The sequence below is a fragment of the Rattus rattus genome, chromosome 9 (assembly GCF_011064425.1).
Source record: "Rattus rattus isolate New Zealand chromosome 9, Rrattus_CSIRO_v1, whole genome shotgun sequence".
In the NCBI taxonomy this organism is placed as follows: domain Eukaryota; kingdom Metazoa; phylum Chordata; class Mammalia; order Rodentia; family Muridae; genus Rattus; species Rattus rattus.
Window position 1 is genome coordinate 4,826,099 of NC_046162.1, and position 14,994 is coordinate 4,841,092.

General features: G+C 52.5%; 1 protein-coding gene across 1 annotated transcript in view; it reads right to left on the reverse strand.

Annotated features, from left to right (window-relative positions):
- The window catches only part of Ergic1 (endoplasmic reticulum-golgi intermediate compartment 1), a 115,011-nt gene that overhangs the window by 29,767 nt on the left and 70,250 nt on the right, over nt 1-14,994 (reverse strand). The window contains exons 4-5 of the mRNA XM_032912675.1: nt 11,824-11,896; nt 2,311-2,405 (exon numbers count right to left, since the gene is read on the reverse strand). Coding sequence (XP_032768566.1) covers nt 2,311-2,405; nt 11,824-11,896 — 168 coding nt within the window. The remainder of the gene's footprint in view (nt 1-2,310; nt 2,406-11,823; nt 11,897-14,994) is intronic.

The following is a 14,994-nucleotide window of genomic DNA, read 5'->3' on the forward strand; positions in this document are numbered from 1 at the left end:
TCAGGTCAGATGCAATACATACATACATACATACATACATACATACATACATATATATATATGTATTTTTTTTTCTCTGAATGTTTTTGCCCTGTGGCTGTGGGGTTTGTGAGTGTGAAACTGCAGGTATAGACAGTGACTGTGTTTACAGATGCACACACTAAGAGGGGAAAGAGGCACAGGCTGCTTAGGGCACCAAAGAAGGAACGTGAAGGGGTCCTTTCCTGCTGTTAGAAACGTCTCTCTATTTCCCTCTGTACCGAAGATCTAACTCATGCTAAAGAAACACTCTGGCCCTGAGCTACACTTCTGCATTTTGAAAGTGCACCCTGGAAAAGTAACTCCCGTATGAAGTGCATAAAGAATAGTCCCATTGTCCTAACACATTTACAGCGCTGGGAATGGAACCCGGGGCCAGGCGAGTGCTCTCACCTCCACCCTGCACTAAGATTACACATTTTTTGAAAGCAGGTTATGAAAGGATACCTGTAGTATGGCCCCAGCCATGTTCAGAAATGCACAGGAGAGGGCTGGAGAGATGGCTCAGTGGTTAAGAGCTCTGACTGCTCTTCCAGAGGCCCTGAGTTCAAATCCCAGCAACCACATGGTAGCTCACAACCATCTGTAATGGGGTTTGGTGTGTCTGAAGACAGCTACAGTGTACTTATAGATAATAAAATGCACAGGAGAGAGGCCAATGGGGCAGAATGGTGTTAGAATGTCTACAGACGCTGTCATTGGGTAGTGGAATTATGGGTGATTTCCTGTTTCTTTGGGTTCTCCAGAGGGACAACAATGAATATGCATTTTTAGGTATAACATTTTCAAAAGTCTTTTTTTGTGTTAGTGGTGCCGGAACCGGGGTCCTTAGCATGCTGGGCAAACCACTGAGCTATACACTGCCCTGAGGGTCTTCGAAAGAAAAGCCACTATGCTGAGTTCTGTGGGTTCATGACATAGCCCTACAGAGATGGCAGGAGCCATGGGGACCACAGCCCAAGGACTGACACATAGCCAGCAGCCAAGGACACCTGTCCTGTCCGAAGTCACACTGTCTGGATCTGGGACTGAGCCTAGAGCCACCTCCCTCCAGCCCTTGCTCTGCTGGTCTAGTCCTCTGGCCAGACTAAGAATTTCCTTGCTTCAGAGATGCAAGCAGCCCTGAAGGAGAGGCTGCCAGATGAGTTATTTTCCTAAGAAGAGAGAAAAATGAAAACATAAAAATAAATAAAAGTGACCTATTTCAACAGGTTCCCTGGCCCTGTGCCCAGTGTGGGCTAAAAGCTGTGATGTCACTCTCACCAAAAGCAGGAATAGAGCTGAATGTCTCCCTGTCTCTGTGGGCCCACCCAGTGTTCTGTCCCTGTGGGCTGTGTTCCTAAGCCATGTCCTGTGATCGGAAGGGAGGAGGCTCAATGGGCTACATCAGGCTGCAGACCTACTGGGGCTGAGGGATGTCTCGAACCTTCTCTATGGAGACAATAACCGGTACGGCTAGGTACCCTCTCACTGGAGCTCTGGTAATGGTTATTAATCTACTATGCTAAAGAATAAACAGGGTTCGCTTGAGCAAAGGAGGCAGGGCCTGCCTCCAAATCAGATTTTTGTTGCGTTTTGTTTTATAGAAATAATTCTATTTTGGTTAAAACAGCAAACGAAGAGAATCTAAAGTTAAAAGATGCCAGGGAACCCTCTCTCAGAGTGTCCCGCTGGCTTTTGCAGCTCTGGGCTGTGCAGGCTGGGGCTTGTACGACTGGCATCTCACCATAACTGTTTGAGAGGTCATGGAACTCCCATAGGAACCGTCTGTGGCCATCAGCCACCGACGGGGATAATAATAGTCCTGGCCCCACTATTGCCAGACGAGGCAGCTTTATGGTGTTGCCACACTCCAGAGTCTCATGCAGGGAGGTCAGCCTCAGAGCAGACCTCAGCTGCACACACATCTGGGCTCATCCTCTTGCCTGGTCAAGTCCCACCCCTCTCTCCCTTATAGCTTCTCCCTCTCCATAAGCCATTTGCTCAAGGCTCCTAAGCTTAACAAACCAGAGAAACTCCACCACACTGTGGCCCCTGCAGCAATGGGGTTGCTCTGCAGAGGTATGTGGAGCATCTTGGATTCCAGAAAGCTCCAGGACACGCTTGATTATATTTATCGGGGAACAAGGTGGGTGCTGCCGTAGGCTCCACGTGGTTTGCGGCTGGTGGCATGTGTGTATTTAGCTCGCCCCAGATGGCTCAGCACATCTGCACGCAGATCACCTACAGGCTGGCTCACTGACACAGGGGTAGGTCTCCTGGAATACTCACGTTCACAGTGCAAATTGGGTAAACTGATGTTGAGACTGACGTCAATTTTGCCTCCGCTGTCCTTGTCTGGGTCATCGACGTAGAGCTCATTCACCCTAAGGGACAGACAAGTACAGAAATCTAGACTGAGACGGAGACACCGATTCTGCCCATGGGGGATGGACAGCCGGGGGCCACCTCACTTGGTGGCCAGTGCTCAATGGTACAGAAACCCCCGTGGGTACAATAGCAAGCACATGTCCAGGTTCCAGGAGGTACGGCTCCAGATGCAAAGCCCCTCTCCAATACAGCTTCATTAGGAGGGAGAGTAGTTACTAAGAAGAAGGAGGGGTCTGGTAAGAACATCTGTCCAGATTCAAGTTCAAATCCTGGCTCCAGCACTTCCTATGGACACCTCTGTAAAACCACCAGCTGAATGGGAGTGACTGCTGAACAGAAAAATGGGAAACACAGTCGTGTACAGCTCAGGGCCCAGCACCAACAGGCACAGAGCACCCACTGCCTGTTCTTTTAGAGCTCTTCCTTATAAAGTCACAGGGGTGAAGTCCAGGTCTCCCACAGGACCAGACACCTATACTGGATTCCCAGGGCTGCTGTAATCAAGTGTCACAAAGCCAAAGACTTAACCGAAGCTTACCACATGTGTGCACAGCACTTTCCCTTCTCTACCTCCTGCACCCTCACACAGGACCTCTCTGGTTCTATCTGGTCCATCGGCCTAACCTAGCCATTCCCATCCTTCATGTGACCGCGTGTGTCATGTTCCATGTGGCATGTAGGGCAGCACAACCTTAGGCTGCAGGGGCAAGCAACAAGATCATTATTCTATCACTAGAGTTACAGGGCCGGTGGCCCCAGACAGCCACACCACCTCACGGGCAGGGACAGTAGCAACCCACATTCACTCAACAGTTTGGAGGCATCTAGGGCCTGTCAGGTTTGAGAAACGGCATCAAGCCGGATCTAGTCTCTGTTCTGATCAAGGTCACAGGCAGATGGTAAGAAAGCATGATCTCAGCAGCGAGAGGGAGGCCCCCATAGCATGTGCCAAGGCCTGAAGAAGGGAGCGTCTAGGCTGATGATCTGCAAGAGGGTCGCGGCAGGCAGATGCAGTGTGAGAGCCAAAGAGGTGTGACCCTTTTCAGTCAGGTTCTGGTGCTGGGATACGGCTCAGGCGGTGTACATGACGCTGAGCAGAGCCACATGGGCAAGCGTATGCCTCAGCAGGACTGAGAACTAGAGGAGCCACTGTGTCTAGAGTGGTCCAGAAGCCATGGCTGCTGGGAGGCATGGCACACCGATGGCACACACACGGATGGGCCAACGGAGGCACGTAAGCGGTTGGTTCTGGTTCTTTCCTTCTTCACCGAGCCAGGGGCCATTAAGACTGAAGTGGAAGCAGCAAGCAGGGAGAGGGGCTGAGTTTAGGGGCTAGCTGCCCGGATAATTCCCTACAGGGAGGAGGAACCCCATCTCCAGGCCTGGTCTCGAAGGCTGCTCAGCTGAGCAGTGCTGGAGAAGGGGGGCTGGGCTATACTACACTCATGGATGGGGACCAGGGATGCTGGCCAATAGAGAGGAAGTTACAGATGACAGAAGTCCTGCTGTCCTACCGCACAGGCATGGTGACTGCAGTAACGACACACTGTGTGCTTCGAATGAGCTCACAGAGACTTTAAATGTCTCTCACAGGGACCATACATGTTTTGTTTAAGGTAATGGACATATTAACCAGATGAGCTGGCAATCTGACAGTTTATCAAAATATCACCTTATGCCCCATTTTGTCAATTGGAAAGAGACACTCTGGGTTTGAAGAGATGGCTGGGTGGTTAAGAGCACTGACTGCTCTTGCAGGGACCCAAGTTTTGTTCTCAGGACCCAAATTAGGTAGTGCACAGTGTCTGCAACCCCAGCTCTAGGAGAATCAATGCCCTCTTCTGGCCTCTACAAGTGCCTGCATTCGCAAGTGCACGCGCACACGCGCACACGTACACACACACACACACACACACACACACACACACACACACACACTCTTTAAAATGATAAAAATTCGCTTTTAAAAAGCTATAAAGGGTTGGGGATTTAGCTCAGTGGTAGAGGGCTTGCCTAAAAGCGCAAGGCCCTGGGTTCAGTCCCCAGAAACGAAAAAAAAAAAAAAAGAAAAAGCTATAAAACAAACGATATCACCCGGATCAGTTAGATCCCTCGGGTCCTGCACACAGGTTGTACCGGGACTCCAAGGAAGTGAATGGCTCTTGTTGGGAAAGAACAGATCGGGCCGAGCAAGTGAATTTTGCTTTGACTGAGGCCCATCTGACGTGATACGGTCAGTGCCTAACTAACAAGACCGGGCTCAGGAGCACAGTCGCAGCCTGTTTCTTTGTGGGGACCACAAATACATACCTGGGGACATGAAAGCCAAAGAAACGCATTACTCTTCGGGCTGCCCCACAAGTAAGCTGGGCAAAAGGGCCCCCCCAATCAAGGAAGCCGAGTAAATAAATGCACCTGTGTCATCCTATCTGCTCCCGTGCAAAGCTCTCGTTCCCATTCTAAGCCCAGCTTCCTCTTCTCCTCATTATCTAGGTTTAGGGCAGGGCATGAGGCGTGGGGAAGGACAGGCAGTTGGTCAGGGTACTGGTTGGTATTGTACCAGCGGATTAGAGGCGAACAGTTCATGGGCGATCCAGTCAGGAGGATCCATTTCTGCCCAGCCAGTTTCGCCCTCCTGACTCTCAGCACCTATTTCTACTCTACCACAGCCTTAATTCCAAAGAAACTGCTGTGTGATGAACTGAGCAGTGGCCAAGGGAGAGGGCTTCCCTTCCCAGCTAGACTCTTCCATGAGTGCTCACCTTTCCCACCTGGTAAACTTAGGGGATTATGGGATGAGGTCATCCCTGGCAATCCTGGGAGATGACCTCAGCGGAGTGAGGCAAATCCCAGGTGTGGCTCAGGTGAGCTCACCGCCCCTGGGGAGGCTTCTCCCAGGCACGGCTCCCTGTCTCTTAGCCAGAAGAACTGGAGTGGTGAGCTGCCAGGGCTGAAAGGCCACACAGCAGGAAGGGGCTGAGGTGCCTGAGGGGAGGATAAATGCATGGCCCGTGGCAACCTGGGCCAGTGGTTATGTAAGGGCAGAACTGGCTGTTCCCCCTGGCTGTAAGATGTATATGGTTCAATTGTCTGCACCGCCTACCGATGAGGTCAGCACGGCTGCCTCCTGTGTCCAAGGCAAATGTTCCAGGCCAGCAAGTTTCCTGCCACCCCAGGTGCGGGCTCAGCCGCCCATGCAGGGCTGCCAAGGCTGACTGGGTCCACTGGCTGGGGCTGAGCTGATTTTAAAAGGCCAACGGCCTGCCAAAAATCAGCTTGCCTCGAAGAAAACATTTTTGTGGGTTTACTACAACTTAGCGACTCTTACTGGCCTGACACCCCATAGCCAGCTCAGGAGGCAAGAAGACCTGTGGACTCCCCTCCTGCCTGTGTCACTGAGTAGCTGAGGTACCTGGGACAGGGTGCTTCACTTCTCTGGGCCCCAGCTTCCTCACTGGGGTAACTGGAGAAGTTCTGGGTGGAGTTTACAAGAAGCAAATTAATCCAGGACAATAGAAGTCTAAAGAATGGCAGGAGGCGGGGGCGCAAAAGAACCTTCTAGATGGCAGAAGTCATGGCTCATGTATCACGGCTCAGCTGAGATGACGGCTGTGAGGGTGAGACTCACTGACTCCTGCATTCTGGACTTGTGCATCTGCTATAAGTCATACATGCCTCACTGCGAAGCATCCAGTGAGGGGAAAAGGAGGGGGAAAGGAAATGAGCAAGAATTCTTAACACCTCTTGGGGATACTGAGAGGCTAAAGCTGCAGGCTGTCCAGGCTAGGCTGTGTGTGCATGCATGTGTGCATGCATGTGTGTGTGCGTGGTATGTTATGTGGTGTGTGTATGTATGTTTGTGTGTGGTATCTGTGGTGTGTATGGTGTATATGTATGGTTTGTGCGATGAATGTGTGTGGTGTATGTGTGTGGTGTATATGTGTTGTGTGTGTAGTGTGATGCACATTAGGTGTAGTGTATATGTGTATGGTGTGTGTGTGTAAGATATGTGTGTGTATGATATGTGTGTGTGTGTATGATATGTGTGTGTATGATATGTGTGTGTGTGTGTGTGTGTGTGTGTGCGTGTGTAAGCACATGTGTCATTCTCTCTCCAGGGCTGACCACGGGCTCTGCTTGGCAGAGAAAACACAATGCTAAGGGGAGCCCAAGATGCCAAGGTTTGCAGTGCCTCCTGATAGGCTGAGCTTGGACAATGGGCTTTGTCCTCAACGGCCTCACTTTCCCCAGAAATAAAAGGGGCTTTCCCAGGACAGTTGATACTCCATTTCTATAGGATTTCTATCCTTGGGTTCAACCAGTTGAAGTTCAAACAAAACAAAACAAAACAAACAAAACTCCTCAGAAGCAGACACTGTGTCTGTATTGGACACACAGACGTCTTAGCTTGTTCCTGACACAGTATGATGCCACGACTATGTGCACGGCATACGCTGTAAGTCAGCTGGGGCATCTGAAGTTGGTGGAGGAGGTGCGCAGGTGACATGAGAACGCCACGCCCTCTGTGGTCCCAGCAACCCCGATGACTCTGTATATATCACTAAAGAGGCTGCTAAGGTGGCCGACGAGAACAGTCTCACTGCAGACCGAATGCTCAGTCCCGAGCCACCATCTCCATCATCAACACCAACATTTAATGAGGTAGAATAGAAACACTAATTCAGGGCAAACCACTGTGGTGAGGGTCAAGTACACTGTAAGAGGCACAGCACAGCCCTGCCCAGTGTGTTCTGCCCCACTAAAAGCTGGACGGTGCGGGCTTGTAGCATGTGGCATCTCCTGTAACGCAGCCAGCCAGGGCTGGGCAGGATCCCTGTGTCTCCCCTTTCCTACTGTGCCAGCGCTGGCTGGAGAGGACAGAGCTCCCTGGGAGGCAGGGCGTCCCCTAGGGAGACTTGTGATGCAGTGTCACTGCCTTTTCTGATCATCTCAGTCAGAAGTGCCACCCCGGGGCCTCAGGGCCTCTGGGATATAGAGGTTCCTAGGCTTTCTGTTCTGAAAACCTCCCTCCGTCACCTCCTCTGTCACACCCGAGGGAGCAACAGTGTCACAACCCCCAACCGGAATGAGGCCTCCTGGGCATCGTTTGTGAAACGAACACTAAAATGCGGGGGTGGGGGTGCAGAGGAGAGTGTGGGGGCCAGGTTCTCAGAAGTCCCAGGAAGTGGAAGAGTGAGTGCTGATGGAGGAGTAGGGGGTACATTCCAGGTGGGGGGCACCAGCCAGCGCATGGTAGGAGGTGGTGGCTGAGAACTGGCCTTGTAGGGAGAGAGATGAAAGGCTCGGGAGGTACTGGTGGGGGGGATGTAGGTGGAATGTGGCCGAAGGCCTTGAGATTCTAGGCTGAGGCGTGAGTCTGATGACATCTATGGAAAACAATTTTATTTGCTTTTCGAAGAGCACTTGAATAGTTCAGATTCCTGCCCAAGGTTGCTGGCCTCCATGCTTAACAATCTGGTCAAATGGAAACTTCCAGCGACTGGTGGGAGTGGGAAGGGAGGCGGGTAGGTTGACCAGTAAGCCTCAGGAACCTTGGCTTTTAAACCCTGACTTCTGTAGGGAAAACGCAGCTCCTGCCTACCAGATGGCTCCATTGCCAGCTGCCCAGCCGCCCCCCTCCTCCTGGCAATCACCCGACTCCTCACCAGGGCCTGTGGCTCACGCTCACCCCTTCCCCAGATCCACCTCTCAGAGGGGATCTGAATAACCAATCTGTTCCTCTATGCCTAGAAGCCTTCACGCCTCCCATTGCGAAGGGTGAAGGTGCTCTATGGTGTGACAGCTTAGTCCCGCCAGCGACAACTGAGACTCAGTTCAGGGGTGCTGGGCAGGATGGAGCCCCCCACTCTTCTCTTGGATAAAGTCCTAGTCTCCCCAATTTTGGCTCAGTATAGGAATGAGTTCTAGGAGTCAGCTCAAGGTAACCTCCAAGCTCCTACTTCCTGAAGTGGCCTCTTCCAGCTTCCGACCTAATTCTATGGGGGAATCTTGAGTCCCCCAGTCAATAGGTTTGAAGTGTAATTTTAATGTATCACCATTATTGTGCATGTGTATGATGTGTAGGAGTATACACATGGAGGTCAGGGGACAAGTCTGTGGAGTGGAGTAGGTTCCAGTGACCCAACTCAGGTCCTTAGGTTTGCATAAGGATACGCTTTGCTCACTGAAGCGTCTATTCCTAACCATCAATAATTTTAACCAAAAAGCTGTGGCTTTCATGTATGTGAGGCTTTAAAACATGCCCTACAGAGGTGGGCAGATGACAGGGTAGGGTGCCCAGACTGTAGGTGTCCACAGGTCCTGGGCTTCGACTCTGCTTCTCCTGCTCCCTTTTATGGACCTTATGGGTGTTTAGCTTCTTGGTGCTCGTTTCCCCCAGAGACTTCAAGGGGGTTCATGACAAGTTTTGAGGCAATCATTGGAAGATGCTAACCTGGGCGTATAAGACTAGCGTGTGTAGAGTTACAATACCCAGAAAGCACCATAAGGAATAGTATGTTAAAAACAAGTGGAGTGTCTGGGCAACTCTTGATTTCATATCATAAACCCCCACCAGGTGAGTAGCTATCAAAGCCTACAGGGGCTCGGAAGTCAAGAGCCGGGGCATCCGACAGTCACATCTGGGAGGTGGGTACCTCTGAATATCCATGGGACGCCTTTTTTCCCGTTGTCACCAGCCCAGGCAAAGCTCAGGAGGTCACACACAAACCCACCTCCCTCTAACTCTGCAGGGCCAGGATGAGCACCTCACATCACCGGCAGCCACAGGCCAGGGCTACCATAATCTCATTTCCTTGATTCATATTCATCCCCATGGTGAGAGGAACAGGCTGACCCTCTGTGGTCACAAAGCCACCAGACAGGATCAGTGGCCTCCCTGAAAGAGAATGAACTCCCCTTCAGTTTTTGTCCAACCTCTATGCTTCCTGGGCAGGGTTGCCTCCATAAAGAAAGAAGCCCAGTGGGACAAAGCAACCATTTCCAGTCTGCAATGTTAAGTCTTAGGCCTGCCTGGACCCCTGACAAGTCAAGACCACTGTAAGGAAGCACAAGAAGGGAGGGACATCGGACTCTCACCAACAGCAACAAGCAGCCAGCGGGCCAGGTTTGAGCCTCCTCAGCCCTCTTCCTTCCTCCCAGGACCACAGCATCCAGGAGGTAGGAAGAGGAAGTCCCTGAGCAGGGAGAAGTGCCATGGGGAACACACTGTACTCTGACACTGACAGCCCTGCCCTGGGTAAACAGTGGGCAAAGTCCACCGCCTGGGCTTGCTTCGGCGGCCCAGCCTGCTACACAGCCTTTACAGGCCAAGCTCTGACATCAAAAGTCATTTGTATGTGATCATGCCTCAGTGCCGAAGGCACTTCTTCACTGGGCAGAGCTGACTAAGGCTTCCACAAGTGTGACAGGGGAAACAGAGGCACCAAGAGGCAGGGTCCACAGGTGACAAAGTCCACAGGCTAAGTACTCTCTAGCCAGGCCAACCTGTTCAGTCTTCAGAAAGCACCAGGTCTGTCGTGTGTCCTCCCTCTCCCGGCCCTCATTATCTCGCTCCACCGAGCACCACTGTTTCCTCAGAGCACCTCCCACTACTCCCCTGTGGTTTTGCAATGACTTGTATTAGATGTTCAAATAACACGAAGACAGTTTAAAGTAGACAGGAGGACCATGCACGGCGACACTCAACTTTGCTCAGGACGACAGCCTGGGTTACATAGTAAGACCTTGTAAGACTGTGTCTTGGAAAACAAAACCACAAAAGCAAGAGGCTGGAGTGGGAAGATGGTTCAGCTCTAGCAGAGAACCCAGGTTCACTTCCTGGCTCGTTTGCTCGTGTCCACAGCCGGCAGACACAAATGCACTGTAGTGAGAGCAGCTTTAGGAGCGCACAGCCAAAGCCCAAACGCTGTTGGCTAAGCAATTACAGAGCTGTGGCTCGACCTAGCCTGGCCTCTGAGCCCCTGCTTGCTCACTTCGCTGAGAACCAGCCTTTTGGTTCTTCAGACCCCCAAGCCATCCCTGCCTCCCTCGGGGCCTTGGCGCCTGCAGCTGTGTCTGAAAGCCACCTGCCTGCACACCTGCACCTTGCTGCTGTCACAGGTGCACGCTGCTGCCACCCACCCGGAACACGTCGGTCTGCAGAGTGGCCTCCATCCCAGAGGAGAGCACAGCCTGCAGAGGCTGGCAGATGCCTGTCTGGCGCGCTGTGCTTCAGGGTGTGTCTCTTCTCCCCGCACACTCCCATCCCACCTCTAGTTCATGAGTAATCCTTGGGACACACTAAGAAGATGCTCCCCATGGTCACAGTCACCTGCTGGGGACTTGGGGGACTTCTGATCACCCCTACATCGTCTGTTACCATGGAAAGCAGGCAAAACTTTTCCAGAGCTGGAAATGAAGTTTGAGTCTGGTCTACTCTCACTCCTTTGACACAGGGAGGCTCAGTAACTTGCCTAGGGTCACACAGCAAAACAGTGTCCTGACTCTGGGTCTTTTATCTGGTGCTCTCTCTATAGGCCCATGAAGGGCTCCAGGGTTAAAATCAATGTCAGAGTGACAGGGGAACAGATGCTCCCACACCAGCGGCAGACGGGCAGCTACATCCAGACGTGACATAAGAGGTGGTGGCCCCAGCTTCTCAGCACTGGGGGGCTGCCTCACTTGGTCACTGTGGGCTCATCGCTCTATCTCTCACTGCCTCAGTTTCCCCCATGAAACAGGCTGTTTGATGACAAAGGCAGTACGATTCAGCTGCAGCCATGACGCCTATTTTTAGCTTCCTATTGTCTCGTGGCTGAGAAGGAAGCAAAAGAAACCAAGACATTCCATGAGTAGAAAACAGAAAATTCCAAGGCTGGGCAGGAGAAGGGGGTGTCAGGGCCCACCCCCACGACAATTCCGCTAACTGTAAACACAGCTACAAAAAGGCTTTGAAGCATGAGGTCAGGGCCCAAGGCAGGAGGGCTACCAGGCTGTGGATGACAGCAAACTCTGGAATCAGGGATGGATGACTGACATCAGCTGCTGGGAAACCCATGCTCATTCCTAAACGTGGGCCTGAGGAACCAGAGGGTCTTCCAGGCGGGCCACCTTGTCCTCTATGAGGAAGCTACCTAGGCCTTCTGAGCACCTTCCAGCTACGACATCAAAGGACTCATGGGAAACTCACCAGCCAAACTCGGGGCCAGGGGTGACAAGTGTGTGATCCTGCTCTGTTCGTGAAGGGCTTTCACACATGAGGCTCAGTTATACTCCAAGCTCAAAGCCCTTTTGTGATGTCACATGCTTGGATATAGGAGCAAGCCGGTTGCAAGGTTTCCATCCCTTTCCAAATTGCCCCCTCTTCTCATCTAGACCCCGGAAAGCCAGTTACCCCAGAGAAAAATGACTTACACTTCTGTCGTGATGAATCCGGTGAGCTCTGACAAGAAGAGGAAGAGGATGAAGAGGCAGCAGCAGATGGAGACTGTAGGAAACACAGACAGCGTCAGGGATGCAGGATGCTCCACACAGGGGCCAGTCCCCACTGCCCCTCCTGTACCCTGGAGGAAAGCCACTTAGGGGCCCCAGCACACACAGGGTAAGGGTACCCCTGTGGGGATCATCAAAGCCCCTCTTATTTACCACCTCAGTGTGATTCCCTTCTTACTCGTGGTCTCAGTGTGATTCCCCAGAAAGTCCCACTGGCCTGACCCTGTGGCCAGGTTGGTCTCCTCACACAGGCAATGGGCTCTGCTCAGCTCCTCAAGATCTCTTTGATGCAGAGGCCGCCCTGGAAGAGGACTGCGTGCTCGTGGACGAGGGTTACTGAACATCTGGGAGATACCATGCGACCACCCAGACTTCTCTCTCGCATCAGTGAACCAGAGACTGAGGCACGGTTTGCCACAGGTCTGACCCTCTGGCTATAGCCGGTGTCCACGTTGGGAGTTGTCCGCTTTGCAACAGGGTGAGAGCAGACGCACTCACCAGGAGCCATATGGCAGCTTGGATTCTCTTCCCAGGTCAGTGGCATGCACAGCCCTGTCCTGATGCTGGCCAGTGGCAGTGGGCCATCTCTCCTGGTCACCGTGCGGCCATCACAGGACAGCCAGCATGGCGCCAGGTGTGCCATAGACTGGGATGGACTTCCGTTTCTATTTCTGCTTTTTTGAACTAACAGCAGCTTCACTGGGACACAGACCTGGAGGTAACAGTAGAAAAGCATCTCCATCCACGTCTGTCTGTCCATCTGCCACCTATCTAATTTCCTGCCTTCGGGGGGAGGAAGCCCAGAATTCAAGGGCAGAGGTGGGAAGGGCTGGTCAAATTTTAAGCCTAGCCTTGACTACACAGCAGGTTCGAGGCTAGCCAAGACTCTCCCTCCAAGCCAAAACAGCAAGCAGTATAGATATTCATTCACATATGTATATGCAGATATACATGCTTTAAGCCTCCTTTTGTTCTAAATTAGTAACAGCAGGACACACACCCCCTTTCAGCCGTGCTTCAAGCACTCGGCAATGTGTAGAGTTTGTGTAGACGGAGGCCTTGCGTTGTCCCGTTCATGGCACAGAGATTAAGCGCAAACATCCTCTCCAGTTATGAGGTGAACCCCCCTGAGTGGCTCAGCTACCAACCCAGCTCCCGGCTCCCGCTCTCCTGCCTATAGGGTGGTTACTGCCTCTTGGGGAAGGGTCGCCCAGCAGGCAAAGCATTCTGCAGCTGGACCTTGTGCCTTTCTGTCCAGAGCCACCAGGGCCTACATTTCAGCACCATTTTGTCCACACCGGCCCCAGTGGCTGAGGCTGGGAGTACACAGCACAGGAGGTTTTCTGGAGGTCGTTGCTGACTTTAGGATAAACAACGTCTTCTAGCTGCTCTTCCTGCTCCACACCTGCAGATACACCCCAGAGTCCTAACTACCCACACTATGGTGGGGGAAGGAGACTGGGGAGGCCTTTCTCTGAGATCCGTGTGCTTCTGCAAAGGCTTGGTACAAAGCTTCGGTCACCCAGCAGGTAGACAAGGTAACTCAGTGGGGTCCATCGGCCCTGTCCCCCACTTATGTAAGTGCATCTGATTCCTGTCTCAGACTGGGGAACCAGAGGAGAGGTTTTGGCATCACTGTGGTCTGAGGGCCTAACAGTGCTGGCTCAGAGAAGGCACAGGAAAAAAAAATATATTTATTGAATAATTGAATGAGTGAGAAACCACGAAAGCAGGGAGGAAGTATTCCAACGAAGGCCTTCAGATCTCAGAGGCTGGATGAAGGCTTTCAATCCATGTTTGGGCAAGGCTTGGAGGCTCTCTGACTCCAGACTTCTGAAACTGACTCAGGCCCTGGGCAGTCGGAATGTAACCCCAGGAGAGGCTTGCTAGTAGGAAGCCAGGTACTGCCAAGTTGGAGGGGCCAAGCTCGGGACCCTTACACCCCGAGGGAAAGTTAAGGAGTCCCTCCAAGGTCGAAAGAGCCATGTAGGGCAGGAAACAAAATCCACAGGCTGACGTTCGAGCCCCAGAATTTTGCTGTCTCCTTCACAGCTATTAATAGCAGCCATCCCACGGCGTAACGCGATGGCGCATGCCTGAGTCGGCCTGCCTGGCTCGGCTGCATGAGCCCCAAGGACGAAGACCAAAGCCCATTCATCAGCACCGTCCCAGCACTTGGCACAGGGCCTGGCCCGAGGTCCAGCTTAATAAATATTTGTGTACTAAATGGTAGCTAAGGGCTGGCTTCCCATGCCTCAGACCTTCCCCGCGTGTAAGGAAAAGATCATCAAACCATGCTCCTGAGGGCTGCCAGGCAGAACTTTCTAAACAGTTAAAAACGTACACCCTCTTTGACTCAGGGCTCCTAAACCCTGGAGAGCTGCCTCGTAACAGAACATGTGAAGACAGGACAAGAACATCTGAGTGACAATAGCCTAGAATCGGGCTGGCCGCCCTTGGTGCCATGGGCCAGCCAGGGGCTGCCCCAGGAGATAGCTGGAGAGAAGGTAGAGCTGTTGGTGGAGGTGAGAAAGGTGTGTCCAGCAACAGAGACCAGGGAGAGGGGGCATGCACACAGCTGGTCCCTGGGCAGGACAGTGTACAGGTTCATCCTGGGTTTTTAAGAGGGTGCAAACCTGATTGCTCAACAAGCTGGGTAACAGGAGACTAGAGTAATCTGCAAGGAGCTGAGCTGATATGTGGTGGCATGGAGGGGGCAGGAGCTGAGTTTCTCATAGTCTAAGCAAGTCTTTTTCAGGGGCAGGAGTCTTGCCCAAGGACACGCAAGTGCTCTCAACAGGAGGATGAAGCCAGCTCTTCCTGACAGGAAGGCCTACGATCACCCAGGAAGAGCTTTTTGTCCCCCACGACTGGAGAAGTCACCTGCTGCTTTAGGAAACCCAGCTGGAGAAAGGGCTGGGGGTAGCTAGAGTTGTGGGGGTCCCCAAAGGCCACCAATGTACCTGAGAGAGGACTCAAGGCTGCTCACCTGGCCTACATTCACACAGCAAGGCTGGGGCAGTTGTGAGGCTCCCTGTCCCATACCAAGCATCCGGGGGCATCCAAGACCTAGTCCTGACTGCCCCTCCTGTA